The 17,705-nt window shown below is 31.6% G+C and overlaps 1 protein-coding gene across 1 annotated transcript; it reads right to left on the reverse strand.

Moving 5' to 3' along the window:
* Positions 1-375: 375 nt before the first annotated feature.
* Positions 376-17,087, reverse strand: LOC124359949 (prostamide/prostaglandin F synthase-like). Its single transcript, XM_046813141.1, has 4 exons — positions 16,849-17,087; positions 11,474-11,678; positions 5,209-5,324; positions 376-3,314 (listed from the first exon to the last, which is right to left on the reverse strand). Exons 1-4 carry the CDS (start codon positions 16,906-16,908, stop codon positions 3,096-3,098), a joined length of 600 nt encoding a protein of 199 aa, XP_046669097.1. The 5' UTR covers positions 16,909-17,087; the 3' UTR covers positions 376-3,095.
* Positions 17,088-17,705: the final 618 nt, after the last annotated feature.

Genomic DNA, 17,705 nt, shown 5'->3' on the forward strand with positions numbered 1-17,705 from the left:
TTCTGGAACTGTGCCAACCAACTTGCAACTGACCCTTATAACCTCAGATTAGATATTCACAATTATTACACATTGTCTTTCAAATAATTTGATTTGGAGAAACTGTAGATATGATTTTTACAAACATTTCTTAAAACTATTCAAGTACTATTTTAAGTTTTTGGAAGGTTTATATCCAGATTAAGGATTAAAGTGTTTAACTCGTAGTTGATTATAAATATACAATTTGTCATGGTATTTGTCAACAGCAATCGAGAACTTAATTTATTCTCAGGTCAATAACCAAAGGCATAAAGATCTAATCATTATAAACTGTAAATTTATAACAAACTATCTAAACACGTAATTGGGACCACTATCAATAAAACACTTGTGTTTGAAAAAATAACATTTTAATGTTAAGAAAATGTAACAAACATTAGGTGACTAGGATATATAAATGCATTAGTGCAGAATAGTACCGTTAGAATTGAGCAATGACATCACAATAGCTTGGTTATAAACACCACCTGTGAGGAAGAGTTAGTGTTAATGTTAGTGTTAGTGGAGGAGTGCCAGATACCTGGGCTAGTTTGGCACATACTTTACTGTAGATTGCATGTTCTTCATTTATAAGGAGCCATCCATTTATTATACTAATGATTTATAAGCTATGGGATCCATTTTGTAACCAACTTACATAAGAGCTATTTTTTGTACAAGAAATGACAAGGTGTATTTGTTGAAATATATGTGTAGAACGTGTTTGTGTGAAATTGTATTAACTGTATTGCAATAATATTGAAACTTTAGAGTATTTGTTTATTTATATAATAGACAGTAGCTTAAGTAGTGATTGTAAAATTTGGTTACTTCAAATCTCTTTATAAATAATTAAACATGTATTACGTTTAACACTTCATCCTACATGCCAAATTACACAATCCATTTTATTGCAGTCAGTTGTGACACGATGAATAATTCAAATTGTCTAGGACACCTTACTAGTCTGTACCTGTGTATAGTACAATAATAAAATTTATATTCCCAAAGCAAACAACTACAAAAAATGAACTATTACATATAAAGCAAATCTAAGAATGAAAATCTTCTTAAAATACTGTGACAGAGGGAATGAAAAATATTAATTAAATCTGCGTTAGAATGGACACAGGCTAAAATCACTTTGAAACATAGATTATGGATGGTCTTTAATCACTGCTTAATAAATATAAATTATTAAAAAAAAAAACAACTGAGAAAAGTAAAAATATCAATAACTTTTAGGTTATATTAAAGCTTTGTTGTTTGGAATATATATAATATTGTTTTACAGTTTAATAATAAAGTTAAAGAGCATCCACAAAAACTATATGTTCTTTCCACTAACATGTCATAAATGACATTTTAGTAAATCTTTCAGATGGTTGTACTTTTCACAGATTTTCTTCATTACTATGGCCAAATCAAGCATTCAATTTGGCAGTGTCTTCAGACAGGAATGGGTTTTTCTGGTCAGTGTATTGATCCGTACTCCAAATTAAACGCACACACAGTCTACCTGACTCACTGATATTCATTAAGAGTGTTTTTCATCATTTCCGTATTTTGTTTTTTACAGAGGTCTTATAACTCCTTTTTGTAAAAAACGTCTGCTACATTTTGTTCCTCTATAGTTGTTTTTTCCAATCTTCTTTAAATTGGCAAACTTCATTAATTTGATTTTGTTAATTTGGCTTTTATCTATAAATAACTAATTATTTTGTGAAGTTATTATTTAATTACTTTAAACATTTGAATTTGTTCATGATGCAATTTAAAACCATTCCAGCAACCAAATTATCTCCGACCATTGTTGTAAAACTACACGATATAAAAATTTGTATTGTTTTAGACAAACAGCCATAGAATAGCAAACAAAAAATCTGAACTGTCTAATATATGTTTTAATTGTTAAATATGAAAGATTAAGATTTTGTTATTGAAAAATAGCTTTACTTACTAACACTGACAAAAGTTGAGGGAAAAATATTTGTAACAAAAATAATTATTTTAAGTTATTGGAAAACTCCTGCACTTTTAGCTGTATTAGTTACAACCAGCTGAAAACAAGTGTACTGTTAATGGAAATGGAAAGGATTAAAATAATAAAATAAAAATCTATTAAGAGATACATAAATGCAGAGTGAATGACATACAAAACACTTGTTATTGGAAAGATATACTTAAAACCACTAGAAAAAGTTAACAAAACTAAAAATGTTAATAATATGTATAATATTAATATTGAATAAATTTATAATACAATAAAACCTAGATTAACGGAAATAAAAGAGGTCAATGATGTTTTGGATAACCAAAATTTCCGATAATACAAGGTTATGTTAATACGGCATGAAGGGATGACAGTTATGACAGGGTGCGTGGCTATCACTCAACTTCTGCCTGGCGGTAAGGCGGTCGAGTTGTTGTCCTTCATTGACAGCCCCACTATGAATATTTTTAGTGCTGTTAATATAATATTGGGATTGCCACGAGCCCAAATTATATTGGGCAAATACTATTTGTTTTTCTGTAGCTTCTTGATTCGAGGCTACTGCAATTATTTTCATTACTTCTCAATTGGTCATTTCTGATAACCCAGGTTTCCGATAATTGGCAATTATCGGGGTTTTACTGTATTAAAGTTTAATTATCCCCATTTGTGAGATGTTACATTGGACTTATTTTAACATACTAGTAGCTACACATTTTATGACTTAAATTTTCTAAAATATTTTTTTTCAAAATATCTCTACAAACGATCTGAATTTTGTGTTAGGTTATTCTAAAAACACTTTATACTCTATATATCTCTACACATTGTTACTATACGTGATACATTGGATTCACTTAGTAAAATCTAAAAATCACAGTTAGTTGCCCATTTGAAATACAATTTATAAGTAGTTCAAAATTAGTTTTAAAACTAAGTGTTGACAAGAATAAGGGAATTAAAAAAAACTTTTATAAACGGACTAGATTGAAATAAAAACAATACCACCACGAGTAACAAAAATTAGATAAATTCCAGAGATTTGCTTCTCAGACAAGTATGTTCCCAGTGTGTAGAGGAGCTAGTTGCGCTCACTATTGTCACTCTCATCAGTCTCCAAGCGAGGTTTGAACTCTGCTGCAAGATCTAGAACCTCCAGTATCTTCTCATTGGCCAGCTGGTCTGCTGCCCCTTCCTGTCGGTAGCTATGTAGTACCTTGCCTCCCCCCTCCACGATTAGACATCCTCCATTCTGCAGTCCATCTCCCTTCAGGTTCCATGGGATATTAGCTGCCTTACCCTGCAAAATATTGACAGTTCAACTACATTTGTGTATACTAAAGCTTATAGTTAATCATTACGATTCCCTACCAAATCTTTTAAAGTGTAATTCCTTATTTGAGACCACAGTATCCGACAATATAGTTATGAAAGGATAGTAGAATTTCTGACATTTCCCATCATTATATGTTACAAAAAAGTATAACACGTTTCGAGGATTCAAACGCTGGTGGAACACTGGCAAAGGAACACTTTCATTAGTTCAGGTTTGACGTGTTTAGTTGTGTTCTTGGCTCCTGAGCAATGGCATCGCTAGAGTTCATTCTCTCCAGTCTGAACTTTATGACACTGGTCTACCATGATCATTTTTTAGTGACAGTCAATTTCCATTCTTTATAGTTTTTTAATGTATATGGATCTTTTATACCTGAATAAAAAGTCATTTCAATTCTCTAAACATACCGTTATAATTTTTGGTACCTAACAACGATGGCATAATATATGTCCAAAATCCTACTATCCTTCAGATTCTCTATCATCTATAAGAAACTTAAACAAAGAACTCAGTTATAAATTTTTATTTAATATGTTAAGAGTAATATTTTATATGTCCTTTAACACAATTTCAGTCACAAGGTATATCCACAAAGTACGTGTACTGAGACTATGGCTGGAGGGATTTTTTCGACATTTTCACTACACCACACTTATTCATCCCTCTGCAACGAGACCGGTTCAAGGTCAATACATTGAGAACTCTGTCAATGTGGCAATACGTTTCCTGGAAAATTTCAATCCAATCTCCTGCCAAGTGTGAAATTTGCGGTATCATCCGTTATCTCGTTTGTAAGGGAAACACTCCAGTTGAGATTTGTAATGAGGTCATAACTGTATATAATGATAAAGCTATGAATCGTATGAGTGTGTACAAGTGGTGTAGCGAGTTTAAAACGGCTGTACTTCTGTGCATGATGATCGGAGGAGCAGAAGACTTCAGTTGTAACTAACGAAATTCTGGAATAAAATTGAAATTTCGCTCCCAGAGGCCCCCGATACGGACCCGCACGAGACCAGACAGCCCACGCCTCACAGCAAGGAAGATATGAATGAAATCAAAGCGCAGGACCGAGCAGAGAATCACGATGCAGCGGAGACCCGTCCAAAAGCAAGCCCACTCTAACATTGAGTGTACATTGAGTGCTCTCATTACTGTGGATGTCTTGACTGTAAACAATGTCTAAACTAGTTGTGGAGATTAGAGGATTTAGTCAACCTAATATTTTAAACTGATAACCTCATACTAGGTTATCATAATGAGTGTTCGTCGACTCATTCACTATGTCGTAATACGCGTATACAAATATTATTGTTACTTTACGAGACATATTATGGACTGAAACTTAGTATTAAAAGTGATTTATAAATTAATGTAGCTTTTGAAACAATTAATATTTGAATTTGAACATGGAACAATATTTCAGTTATGTCAATTTTTTTGAGACTTATTAAAGTTTATAACTACAGTATATATTACGATTATGTACAACACTTAGAGAGTTTTCATATGGCCTAATGGCCAGACAGTAAAAGAAGTCTAAAATGGCTTGAAAACTTGTGAGGGCTCCTGGAAATTGTAAATAAAACACAGTTATGATACAAATATACAGATTTACTGTAAAATAATAATTACTTCAATTTTAATATTTACTAGCAAGTTATCTAATGGTTGAAATCATCTCCCACATGTACTGATAATTTTCCAACAAATATTGGTAATATTATACACATAAAAATTTCATACTTATGTTTTGTGTACTTCCAACATGATAATCATTTTTTAATTTTACATCTTTTAGTAAAGTAATGTAAAACTGACAATGAAAACAAATTGAAGAGATTATGTAACTACTTACTCTGTAATAAGCACTCCGTCCAACTTTGCTGAGGATGTACCACAGGATGCTGACATAATTGTACCTCTTGAAGCCAATTTTGGAATACACCTTCTTATTTACATCAGTATATAATTCTGAAAAAGAACAAGATGTTAGAAATGCTTGATTATTTTTGGAGCAAGAGTAGTCATATATCATGTTTCAGGAAGCAGAGATGCAGTTAAGAGGATTAGAGGTTAAACAAAAGTGCGAGTAATTCTTATTTTAGATCTTACGCTTGTAGGAGTACCTCTGGTTCGAATTAATTATATTTCTAATACCAAATGTGAGTTTACTCTTTTGCCCTGATAAACAATTTTTTTTTTTTATATCGTTGATTGAGTCATATGATATTTTTGAAATAAAAGTACATATCAGGTATATATTTTCCTGTGTTCATTGTTAAGAGGAAATAATAATAATAAAATTTATATCAGAAATTTATCACTGGCTGTTATGTAAAATATTTTTAAGCATCAACAAAGAAATCAAATTTAAAAAGGAGGAATACAGATTCATCTCATATATAGAATATCTTGTTGCTTAGATTTTAAATTAAGCTGATTTATAATTACAAAATTGCTGAAATTATTACATTTAAATTAAAAATTCCTTTTAGGTTGAAGCAGTTTTCAAATGATTTTGGTTATGTTGAATTGCATGTGCAGATAATGATCTCTCAGAATTTTGATGAATATCAAACCAACGATTAATTATTCTAACTCTTAAAAGTGTAAATGTTTTTCAAATATAAATCTTTGGGCCGAATTTACAGATACATAGTAAATACTTAAAACTGGAAAACTCACTACAGTTAAATGTGTCTACTTCTGTGCCTGTACTCCACTTTAGTTATAAGGGATACAGTGAAAAAACTGGCTATGTTAAAAGATATACATTGGTGCTAAATCTCTTAACGGTAATTCAAACGGTTTTCTATATAATGTGTGAATAAACCAACATGGACGGACATGCAAACACAGACATGAACTTTTCATGTCCTGATTTAGTAATAATATTTAGTTTAACTCCCTAAAAGGCAATTTATGCCTACTTAGCAACCTACCTAACTTAAAAGCCTTTGTTTGTATCCTCAGTCATTAATTTATCAAAATTAATATCTGTAAACCTGATGCAGTACAATATATGTTCTTGGATCCCTATCTATGTTCACTATGTCATGCTATTCCCTTCGCTAAGTCTAGGAACTATATCCATACTTATACATCCAATCAGTGTTGTATGCCTCATCAGAGAAAAAAGCACACAATGTCCCCTTGACGATTTTTTGCTACAAAATAATTGCACTTATTGTCTGGTGTATTGCTTTAAGATTCCAACTGTGATAGTCACAGACTCCTTACGGCCGATTGTTTCCTCAAATTGTAGTCATAAAGAGAATGGTTCATGCAATCATGTTAAAAACCAGCTTTTGCTTTGGTTCCTAAGTTTCTGTTCCTTCAGCTACTGTAAATACGTCATCTTGCAATTTCTAAGGAAATCCATTTGAGTACCCTACATATACAGCTTGCTGCTAATAGCTTGCTATTAGTTTTGTACTACTACTACAGCATGAAGATAAGACTATTGAACAACCAGGTGTGGAGGAACTTATACAACTATTAGGTATGGTGTAACTATTAAGTAACTTATCTAGTAGTGTAATTAGGGTGACCAAATCATTCACAGAAGAAACCGGGACAGCTCCAGTGGGGGGTTGAGCACCGGGGGGTCTGGGGGGTACGGAGTATGACGCATTTTTAGGCCGATTTTAACTCTTGATCAACCGGAGTTTAGCATCAAAAAACTATGGGTTGACTCAAAAATTTTGACAAAAAAAGTAAAAGGATTTTTAAGTCATTTAAATGTTTTTGTATTAACATATCACATCTGACCATTTGACCAAAGAATTTGAACGTTGAAAGCTATAACCTTTTATTTTTAAGTAGGGAAAGACTTTTAACCCTTCTGAACCCCTCCCGGGTACGGCCTTGGCTTCGAATTATGTACCATTTCCTCCCTCCCCATCATCACTAGGCCGCACACTAGCCAACTGGTAAGTTGTTTCCTGGATAACAATTATTCTTAATAAGAACTATTTGATTCATAGTTTATGTCTTTAATTACAATTAATTAATTAGATTCACACAAAACAATGTTTCATGAACTTCCAAAACTCTATGTTCATATAGCAGAGTTCAAAATTTAACTTGTTATCAAATATATCAAAATAACCGCGCAATATTTTGCGATTCGTCAGACCGAAATATTTCATTTCGTTTGTGCCAATCGCGTTCGCTGCCGCAATTCGAGCAACGCCCGCCACTCCGCGCAGCTAAAGTGTTAAACAGAATTCCGGGACTTTTGGGCGTCCCGATAACATTTTTTCGGGACATCGCATAACATGATTAAAAACCGGGACAATCCCGGTTTTCCGGGACGTTTGGTCACCCTAAGTGTAATGGATTAATAAGGTGACTTGCTATTAGTATTGTACTGCTACTACTACAGCATGAAGATAAAACTATTGCACAACCAGGGGTGCAGTAACTTATCTGACTACAAGTAGGATGTAACTACTAGATAACTTATCTAGTAGTGTAGGATGAATGATGTGGCTTGCCACTACTACTAATAATAGTACTACTTATAACTTATCTAGTAGTGTAGGATGAATGATGTGGCTTGCAATTACTATTGTACTGCTACCATTACTACTACAGCATGAAGATGATACTATTGCACAACCAGTTGTGGAGTAATTTATCTGACTACTAGGTAGGATGTAACTACTGTGTACTTATCTAGTAGAGTAACAGATTAATGAGGTGGCTTGTTATTAGTATTGTACTACTAATACTACTACAGCATGAAGATAGTACTATTGCACAACCAGGTGTGGAGTAACTGAAGGTGCAGTATTCAAAATACAGCCAGAGATATTAGTCCAACCTATCATGTATCATTCTTCATTATGTAGTAACACTAAAAAAACTATCTTAACAATACGAAATGAGCCTTTGTACTATAACACTTTCAATATTTTAATTATAAACATTTTACATCAAACAACATCATGTTTCATCTAAGTCTAAAAATATTGCCTATACTACATTCAATACAAACGATACTTGGGAAAATGGGGACTTCTAATCATAGAGGTATATTTAAACACAGAATAAATGTTGAAAAAAAGTAAAGTATGGTAGAGTAATATATCATTGACATTTTCATTCAAGTTATTTTTATTGTATATAAATATACACAGGGTGTTCACAAAAGTGTGTCACAAACTGATAGTACTTATGAATCCAAACAAAAATGTTCTATAAACATAGTTTGAAAAAATGTGTTGTTTAGCCACTAGCCGCCATTTAGTATTTTTTATAAAAAAATTATTATCTTTAGAACTAGTAAAACTACCAATACCAAACTTTGCACGTAGGCTTGGTCAAATAAGAAGAAAACTTTAACAATTAATTGTGTGATTTGCTTTAATGTTAACATTTAATGTAATTCTGTCTGTTGAAATTTTTAAAAGTCAAATAACAAAAAAAACTAGTATAGTATTAAAAACTTACAAGATACACAGTACTTTTTTTGACGAAATCCGTCAACACATAAGCGACCAAGACCACTTTAAACGTATGCTTGTACAAGCCGGGAGCAACAAATTTGTCACAGTTGATAGGCATGAGTTGTTTGTTGTACAAATAACAAAGTTGCCACATCTAATTAAAACATTTTAACACCTAAAACGCATAAAAATCTGCCAATAAATAATGTAGATGACAGCTTTTTAACTGTTGTAATGTACTTTTCATTACACTTATTCTGTGTTTAATTAAACCAGTGTTCTGAAACACAATTTTGGCTAATCCAAAAACACATTTAAATGATGACAAATCACAAAAATCATGACTTACCAATTTTAAAAATATCAAGAAACTTACACCTTTGCCATCTGAAATACAAACATTAAAGTTAATCTCCGATTTCACCTGGAGGCTGAGATATATCATCTACTAGCAAACCTCAGTGTAGTGAATGTGGAACAATTAATGCTATGTACTCAGGGTAAGAGACTGATATGCTACGTGTTTACTTCAGCCCAATTATGTACAGGCAAATAACTGTGCTGTGTATTTCAACCCATCATCTTTGAAGTTGTAAATAGATCCAATGCTATTGGCGTTTTGTAGGAATGTATATTATAAACACAATTGTTCTCTCATATATTAATTTTATGATAATGATAAGACCAAGACCACGAATAAAGAAGTGACTGTTTTCAACTCAATAGTCTAAACAACTAGTTATCATTTAAAAACATTTGAGATACTGTTAAAACAATCCACTAGAACTTAAAGAATGTGGGACTGTTTCTATTAAATTTGCATGAATATACTGTAATGAGTATCTCCAAAGTAAACCTAAATATAATTTAATAGGGCCACCATTATTAGGTGAAACAGGCACACATAACAGCTCGGAACGCTTTTGAAAAAACTTTAATTCAAGAACTAATATAACATGAGAAATATAAAGTAAAAATATATTCATAAGAATATAAATTGGTAAATTACTTAGGAGATGAAAAATAACACCCTGGGGCACCGTGGCAATGGTAAAAATAAAAATAAAATTTAGTTATATGCACATAACATATATTAGAATGTTAGGTATGGCTAAATTTTAAATATTACGTTACATTTATTTGTTGTACAAATAAATAAGTATTCGACACCAATAACTAAATACCTGCTACGTTAAGACAAAATAAATATTTTCCCAAAATTAAGCAGCTAGATTTGCTTGTTACTAATTACTGTTCTTATTATTGTTATTATAGCCTAATAATGAACTCCACTCTACCTAGTACTTGTAGGCCCCAGCCCTTTCCTTACAATATTATCTTCACATCAATATTGCATTCACAATACGGGTCCTTGTGCATATACAAACTTGCTGCCATCTTACACTGATCTATTTTTATTTCACTCGACCATTGCTTGCTGACTAATGGTACAGATACTAACCACAGATCCCCCACCACCCCACCTATCCCTCCTACCTCTCGCATTCAACTACCCTGTGTATCATAGATTCCACATTGATGAAATCAAGTTTGTGAATTGTGTCAATTTCCAAAATATGTAAAAAAATTCAAATATAAGGAAAGTAAATTAGTTCAGAAGGTCTTACTGTCCAAAGTGTCAAAACGAACTAGTTTTTAATACTTCAACTTTGATCCCGGTGGAGAATCTGGAATAAAGATTGTATTGACTGATTGATTAGTGCACAGCTGAAGATTTACTCTAAGGGATTAATTCAATTAGCCAGGATTATTAATTAATTATTAATCACATAAACACTCAGAAGAATTGTTGTGTGAATAGTATTTAGAATAGTAACATTTTGTATGTAGCAGAACACAACATAGCATTTCAAGGTTTCTCTTTCAAGTTATTTAAAAAAACGCAGTGGTATTTTCTGGCCTTGTACAACTATTAAATAAGTTCATGTAGTTTGAATGGAACACTTATAAAGAATATCCAACTGAGAAATTAATTTTCACTTGTAAGGTGTATAGAGTAATAATGAGATTATTACAATGTTATGCAGTGTAGTAAAGAAAGGCATAATCAAGAAAATAAACAATACTAAATCTTCTTCAGTAATAAGCCCAATGATTGCCTATGGCTGTCTTGTCTGGAAGCCAAAGGTGGAGAATACAAACAGTGATGGCTGGACTTCATTTAAGATGGGGTGTCTCTGTTTCAGAGACATGTTACTTCTGCAGGGAGTCCAGGGAGACTACTACACATCATTTGTGACTATAAAGAGATTGCCCTGATCGGAAATAACTGTACAGGAGATTTCTAAAACCCGCTGAGGTGGTATTTTTAGCTCCTTAGGATATCTTGAGATTTATCAAGAGCCTCAAGTTTACCTGGATTTGTCTAGATTTCCGGATTGAGTCACAGTAGATCCTCAGGGATGGGAAGGAGGTTATTATCTTGCACTTTCTACCCTTTAGTATCACATTATATCAAACATCATTCTAAGCACCTTAGTAACCTGAGTAGATTTTTCTTTAGAATTTGTTTATATAAAGCTTCTCTAGGTTCTGTTATATTAAAGGCTGACCCATGTGCCATCACAGTTTGATGGATTCATTACATAAAGCTTGAGATGTGACAAACTAGACTGACAGACCGAAACATCATAGATCAAACTTTACCTCCATCAAAGAACTTCCCATCTCTGAATTCTTCAGCTCCAAGGTCTTCAGGTCCTACTCCAATAAGTCTAATGCTGTTGTTGCTGAGGATATTAGATATCTGGCTTACTTCTTTAGCCCACAGTCTGCAATACAAGCACCCCCATCGACGAAAAAATATGATGACACAAGTTTTATCCTTCCACAGATTTTCTAGGGTCTCCATCTGAAAAATTAGTAATTATAAATAGGCTACTTGTTATTTCTCCAGAATTAAATTATTTTTGTCTTAATTAATTAAATTAATTTTTATTTAATGTGAACATTCAAATATTTAATTAAGATGTAAGAATGAATTTACTAAGTACAAATAATTCTGCTTGAAGAAATAAAAATTTTGCTTATTTCATTTCATAATCATAAAGATATATATTTAGCGCTGTGTTAAAATTGTACTAAACATTACTGTTATATTGAAGACTCTTGAAGCAATTGGAAAATTCTTTAAATATTACTAAATGTTAATAAAAACACTACTTTTCCAAATTGTTTATTTTTTGGACGAGGCCTTTCGAAACCAAAGGTTTCATCTTCAGGCAACTCCACAAATAAATATTTTTCATATTGTTTGTTACAATTAATATTAAAATAACATATGGTATAAAAATGCAAATACAAAAATTTCGGAAATATTTCAGCCAGTATGAAAAATTAGATTTGACTAGAGTTTAATTTTTGAATAAATTTATAAGAAAGAAGATTGGAATTTTCAATAGGGCCCTCTTCATTGTTCATGAATTTTTCTTTATTTCTATTTATGTGTAGTGTTTCCCAAGCATTTAAGTTCATTGGTTTTTATTTCTTTTATTAATTTTAGATTTTTAATTGATGTTCTGTGTCCTCATTCAATGCAGTGCTTGGCTACAGCAGATTTGTCAACTCTTCCATATTTTGTGTGTGATAAATACTCTTTAAATCGTGTTTTTATTGTTCTTTATGTTTGTCCAATGGAAAAGTAGTGTTTTTATTAACATTTAGTAATATTACTGTTATAAATATTTTTAAACCAAACACAGACCAATAATTAAATTTGTTTTTATTAGATGGCATTTCTCATGAATTTGTGTTTGATTTCACCTCATTCCAACATTACATGATAGATTCTTTACAATCATTTAACACAATCCATTATTAATGGGAAGATCATTCTTCAACTAGTTTCCTTATGAAGTGTGTTGTTTTAAAATTCATTAAAAATCCAATAGGTTATTGTTAAAATTGTATTGTTTTCTAATCCGTGTGTCTGTTCTATAAAAGGTTCTAGAGACCTGAAACTTGGTGCGTAGGTTCCTCTTGGTTCAAGGAAGGACTCTATTAATTTTGGGGCTAAAAGGCAGTAAAGTTACCTTTTGAATTTTGGTAACGTTCTTTATGATGATATTCCATCAGCACCATGAATTTAAGTGCGGAAAGTATTCAAAAACACAATAAAATTAATAATAACAATTTTGAATTTAACCTACAACGGGAACACACAAAACTACAGTAGGAAACCAAGATTCAAACCTTCTTTTACAATATTCCTAATAATGTAACTTTAATTAGCAACACAAATTTTAGGATGAAAACTAATTAAAAGTACCAGGAGGCCATGAAAAATTCCAGAGGGTCTGATTATGAATGAATAAGGCAATGATACGCCTATGTCATTTTGAAAATATTGAAATGGTCGTTCTCCCCAATCTTATATTTGGACAGACATCCTCCCCACATTTGGATAAATTGATACATTAATTAGTTTCTGCACTAAAATTTGTAGTGTGAATGACTGTTTACGTCTTTAGTATTATTGTAAAGGAGATTTTAGATCGTTATCAATGGTGTCCCAAAACTTAATTGGACATGAAATAATTTATATAGTCTATTAGGTTAGGACCTGAGTATTGAGGATATCTATAAGGAACCACTTAATATGATCTCATAGCTTATTCGATATTTTGAGTCACCGCTTATAAAAGTCTATAGAGCAGAGGAGTCACGATAAACAAACCCAATTCTTATATCATATATAGATAGAATCTTTATTGGTCTTTAAAAATTTATATGCAATGGACCTCGTCACAACAGGATGTAATTTCAATTTGAAATTTAAAACAGATCAAGAACTACATTTAAATATACACAGGCAATGAGTAATCATGCAGTGCATGGTTATATAACAGGTTACAATACAGTCGAATTAAAGTATAGTAAATTAATAGTTGTTTAAATAATTAAAAAGGGTTTTAAAAACAAGTTAAAATCAGTTAAAAATAAGTTAAAAAGTTAAGTAGACTAGTTACAATATAAAAACAACATGCAACCCAGTACAAGGCAATCTTATTTATTTTAACATGTGAACATAACATGGCAATATACTTTTAAAATGATAATATAACATGATTTAAAAAATAAGCTGTTATAATTAGGTTGAAGGTACAAATTAAAATATACATGCATCTTACAACCCCTCAAACTTAAAAATGCTAGTGTCAAAACTATAAAATTCATTGAGTTTCTAAAAGGCTTTCAAAAAGGCAGTAATGTATGTCTTTTATAAACCGTTTTACACTGACATTCTGACCATTTAAATGTAGTTTGTTAAAAAAAGATATACCAACAAACTTATAGGAAGACAAGATCTTACTCAATCTTGTGTATGGTCTATTAATTAAATATCTATTACCAATATAATATCTATATCTAGTAGATAGATCAGTTAAGCATGAAGCTACTTATTATTATTAATTGCTTAACATGCAACAAAGCAAAAAGAATTTACAGATTAACCACTTGGTATATTAATCGAAACTTATTGTACTGAATAACATAACTTTCAATTGATAACAGCATATCTAAAATACTAAATAAAAAATCTTTTAGGCTATTCGAAATTGAAATTTTTTGTTAATATATATTTTATGACATAAGTTTAATTTAATGAATAATAAAGAAACATAATTATAAATAATCTCATAAATCTACACTACAAAAACCTTAACGACAAAACAAACAATTTGGACAGGAAATAAGAAAAAAAAGCAGCCACCATATTCATGATTATCTAAACTACTGTAACAAAAATTTCAAACCGATAATTAATTGTAAGTAACTACAATTAAAATTTATTTGTATTTGTTACTTTAGTTATTTCTGATTGATAATTTGGTATCCGATTTGATTGTAGTGGTGACTACTTACTATACTCCAAACAAATACATTGCATGACTGTATTTTTCTTCGAGGGCAGTTAATATCAAACACAGTTTATCATCGTCTAATACTACTTCATTCAATTTTATAAAGTTCATAGCCACTTTTATTTAGATGAAGTCACTTTAAAATCAAATATTATGTTTACAGTATGAAAATGTGTTTACAGTCAATAAAATAATTTAACTTAATGAATTGAATTTCAAATTAGTTAATGCCAGTTAATTACATTAGTGGTTTTGATCAAGCAATATTGTTTTTTCTATCAATAATATTGGATAATCAGACAGTTTTTTATACTATAAAATAAGGTCAGCTTATTATACTCAACCCAGTTTATCTAACAAACTTAGAAAAAAATAAATAGGCTAATGGGTAGGGTACGATAAGCGGACCCGGTTTTTTATACTGAAAAATGTAATCATCGATACCTAATATTCGCATCTCAAATCCTAGACTATCAATCGATATAAAAGTATCTATAGTCCTCAATTACAATCATACGTTTTAAATTAAAATATGGATTTAATATTTACAGTGATGAAACAAATAACTATTATAAGCAATATTAGGAAAACTGAAGACGACCATATTTGCTCCTCTCACAGGTTACAGTTGTTTCTTTCCCACAAATTTCACATAATGGATTTTTCGGTACAAGTCCAACATGTTGAAGCCACGTAAAACATGTCTTATCATCTTTCAAAGCAACGTCATGTAGTTTTCGAAATTGACTGCCATTTTTAATAATCAAATGTTACTTATATGTAAATTTGAAATATTACCTTATAAATGTGTATTATTTGAAAGTGTTTTCAGCTGTTAATATAGATTATTTAAGTTATTTGTTCGAAATAATTAATCATTATCGATTGATTATATCGGTGGTTATGATTAAGTAATATTGTTTGCCAATTTCGATATAAAAAACCGGGTCCGCTTATCGTACCCTACCCAGGCTAATTTAGAACATCTGTATAACAAACCATCTAGTTGATGTAATTGAAATATGCATCTACATTTTTGTCCTGATACTCAAGTCCACTGTTTGATTTGAGATGGAACATCGGATCGGTGTTCTAGTACTTCTCTCTGAAAAAATGCTTTCTCCTACACATTTCAAACGCATAAAACCGCTGTTTTGAGACCTAAAATATTATACATTTTCCAAGGAATGGTCCTCAAACCCTCCTTTCGTCTAGTAGGCATTTCATAACTTCTCGGGAACGAGTCGCTACCTACAGTTCCAAAAATTGAGCACTGCAGTCAACTTATAGCAGAAATAAATCTATGATTATTCAGTATTGTATATACTAGACAAGAAATGAGGGTATTTATTTACAATAGCGTGACCATGGAAAATGGACTTTTTTCCTGGGGTTGGGCATTTATAGCCAAGTATTATTATCACAGGTGCATATAAACTGGGGGGAAAGTATATTATTGTATTATATTGATGCCTTTCGGGCATTATTGCGTTCAGGATGGAAAATAACCGACAAAATTTTGTCGAACAACACTTGGAGGGTTAAGGAGCAGGGGCATCACGTGATCTGGGATTCGACTTTTGCAAGCTCGAGTTAATTTTTTTTTCTAAAAGAGCAAGCAGTGCGCAGCACTGCGCAGCGGGCAGGCATCGTTGACAGGATTAACGTACTAGTCAGCATCATTTCAGCCAGAGGTAGGCTACTGTCAAAAACAGAGTTTTCAGAGGATTTCAAAAAATCGTAACTCCTTTGATTTTCGTTGCCGACGAATTTTTTCTTCACTATTGTTTTCAGGAAAAATTGTAGTTTTCAGGAAAAAAAAATGATGAACATACCTTTCCATGGTCACGTTATTGTAAATTGATACCGAAATGAGAATTGAGGAACATTATTGCTTGCTAAGTTTACCTACAATTGGTTCAACTATCTAAACTTCTAATATAGGTCTAAATGTAACAAGCATAAAGACTGCAAATCCTTGCCTACATTTAAGATTTTACCAAATTTAACTGAAACTTAAATACGTCTATAACCAAATGGTATAATCCGACAAAGTATTTTGGACTGAATTTAATATATACCTAACCTACATTAACTACAAATAAATATATAGTTGTAGATAAAAAAGAACCTCACAAACAATAATAACACACTTACTTTACCAGTGGAAACATTCTTGAGTTCCAATTTATCAATTTCAGTTAAATCGACTGCCATCTTGCAGACACTATGGCCACAAAAATACAGAAAATGAAAAGTCCACTTCAAGTAATCTACGGCGGTTTATTTTTGAACTGAGATTTTGACAGCTCCAACGACAACACTTCCTATCTACGTCAGCATCAACGAAAATAAAATGTTGAATCATATGGTCTACATTGGTGAAGACGAGATCAGCTGGAATAAAAAAAATCAGACATTTCAAGGCCAACTCAATAATAATAAGTTATGAAAAATATCGTATTTTACAAAATGTTGCGTTACACTCTCACTAAAGTTTCATCACACTCTTACTATCTATAAACAAGTCAAATATGAAACTATTCAAGTGAAGCGTTATGTTTTTTAGTCTACTCTAAAGTAGTACTAGCTTTGGTGAATGATGAGTTCAACAATCGAACTTACTATTCCGATTTTTATCTACATATCTACTAATCTGAATGTTCTTAAAAGATAGGACATATGTAGTGAATAAGATTAGAAGCAAATCCTGAAGAGAAATTATCCACAAAAAAAGGCCGATGAGGGACAGTGGCAAATATTTTTTATATATCAAGGTAAGAAAGATATAGTGTCAACCTGACATGAAGACCTGCCACTGCTGAAAAATTACAAGTTTGTAGCAGTCTAAGAACAACCTCTCATAAAGCAGCGCTAGTGTGAAGATATAAAATGGCTAACTCTCTTAAAAGGAAAGTCTGTGCGACCATTGAATCTCTGGAAACACAAAGGTACAACCTTTTCCAATGCCCTATATTTGATATGATATGTACAATACACATAGGTCTAAAATT

Source organism: Homalodisca vitripennis, chromosome 4 (genome assembly GCF_021130785.1).
Source record: "Homalodisca vitripennis isolate AUS2020 chromosome 4, UT_GWSS_2.1, whole genome shotgun sequence".
Classification (NCBI taxonomy): Eukaryota; Metazoa; Arthropoda; class Insecta; order Hemiptera; family Cicadellidae; genus Homalodisca; species Homalodisca vitripennis.

Excerpts from the sequence above, each read along its gene's own strand:
- LOC124359949 (XM_046813141.1), bottom strand. The coding sequence starts at position 16,908 with ATGGCAGTCGATTTAACTGAAATTGATAAATTGGAACTCAAGAATGTT. Across the intron at positions 11,679-16,848 it reads AGAATGTTTCCACTGGTAAA|ATGGAGACCCTAGAAAATCT; the intron begins GTAAGTGTGTTA and ends CTAATTTTTCAG. Across the intron at positions 5,325-11,473 it reads TGGGAAGTTCTTTGATGGAG|AATTATATACTGATGTAAAT; the intron begins GTAAAGTTTGAT and ends GTTCTTTTTCAG.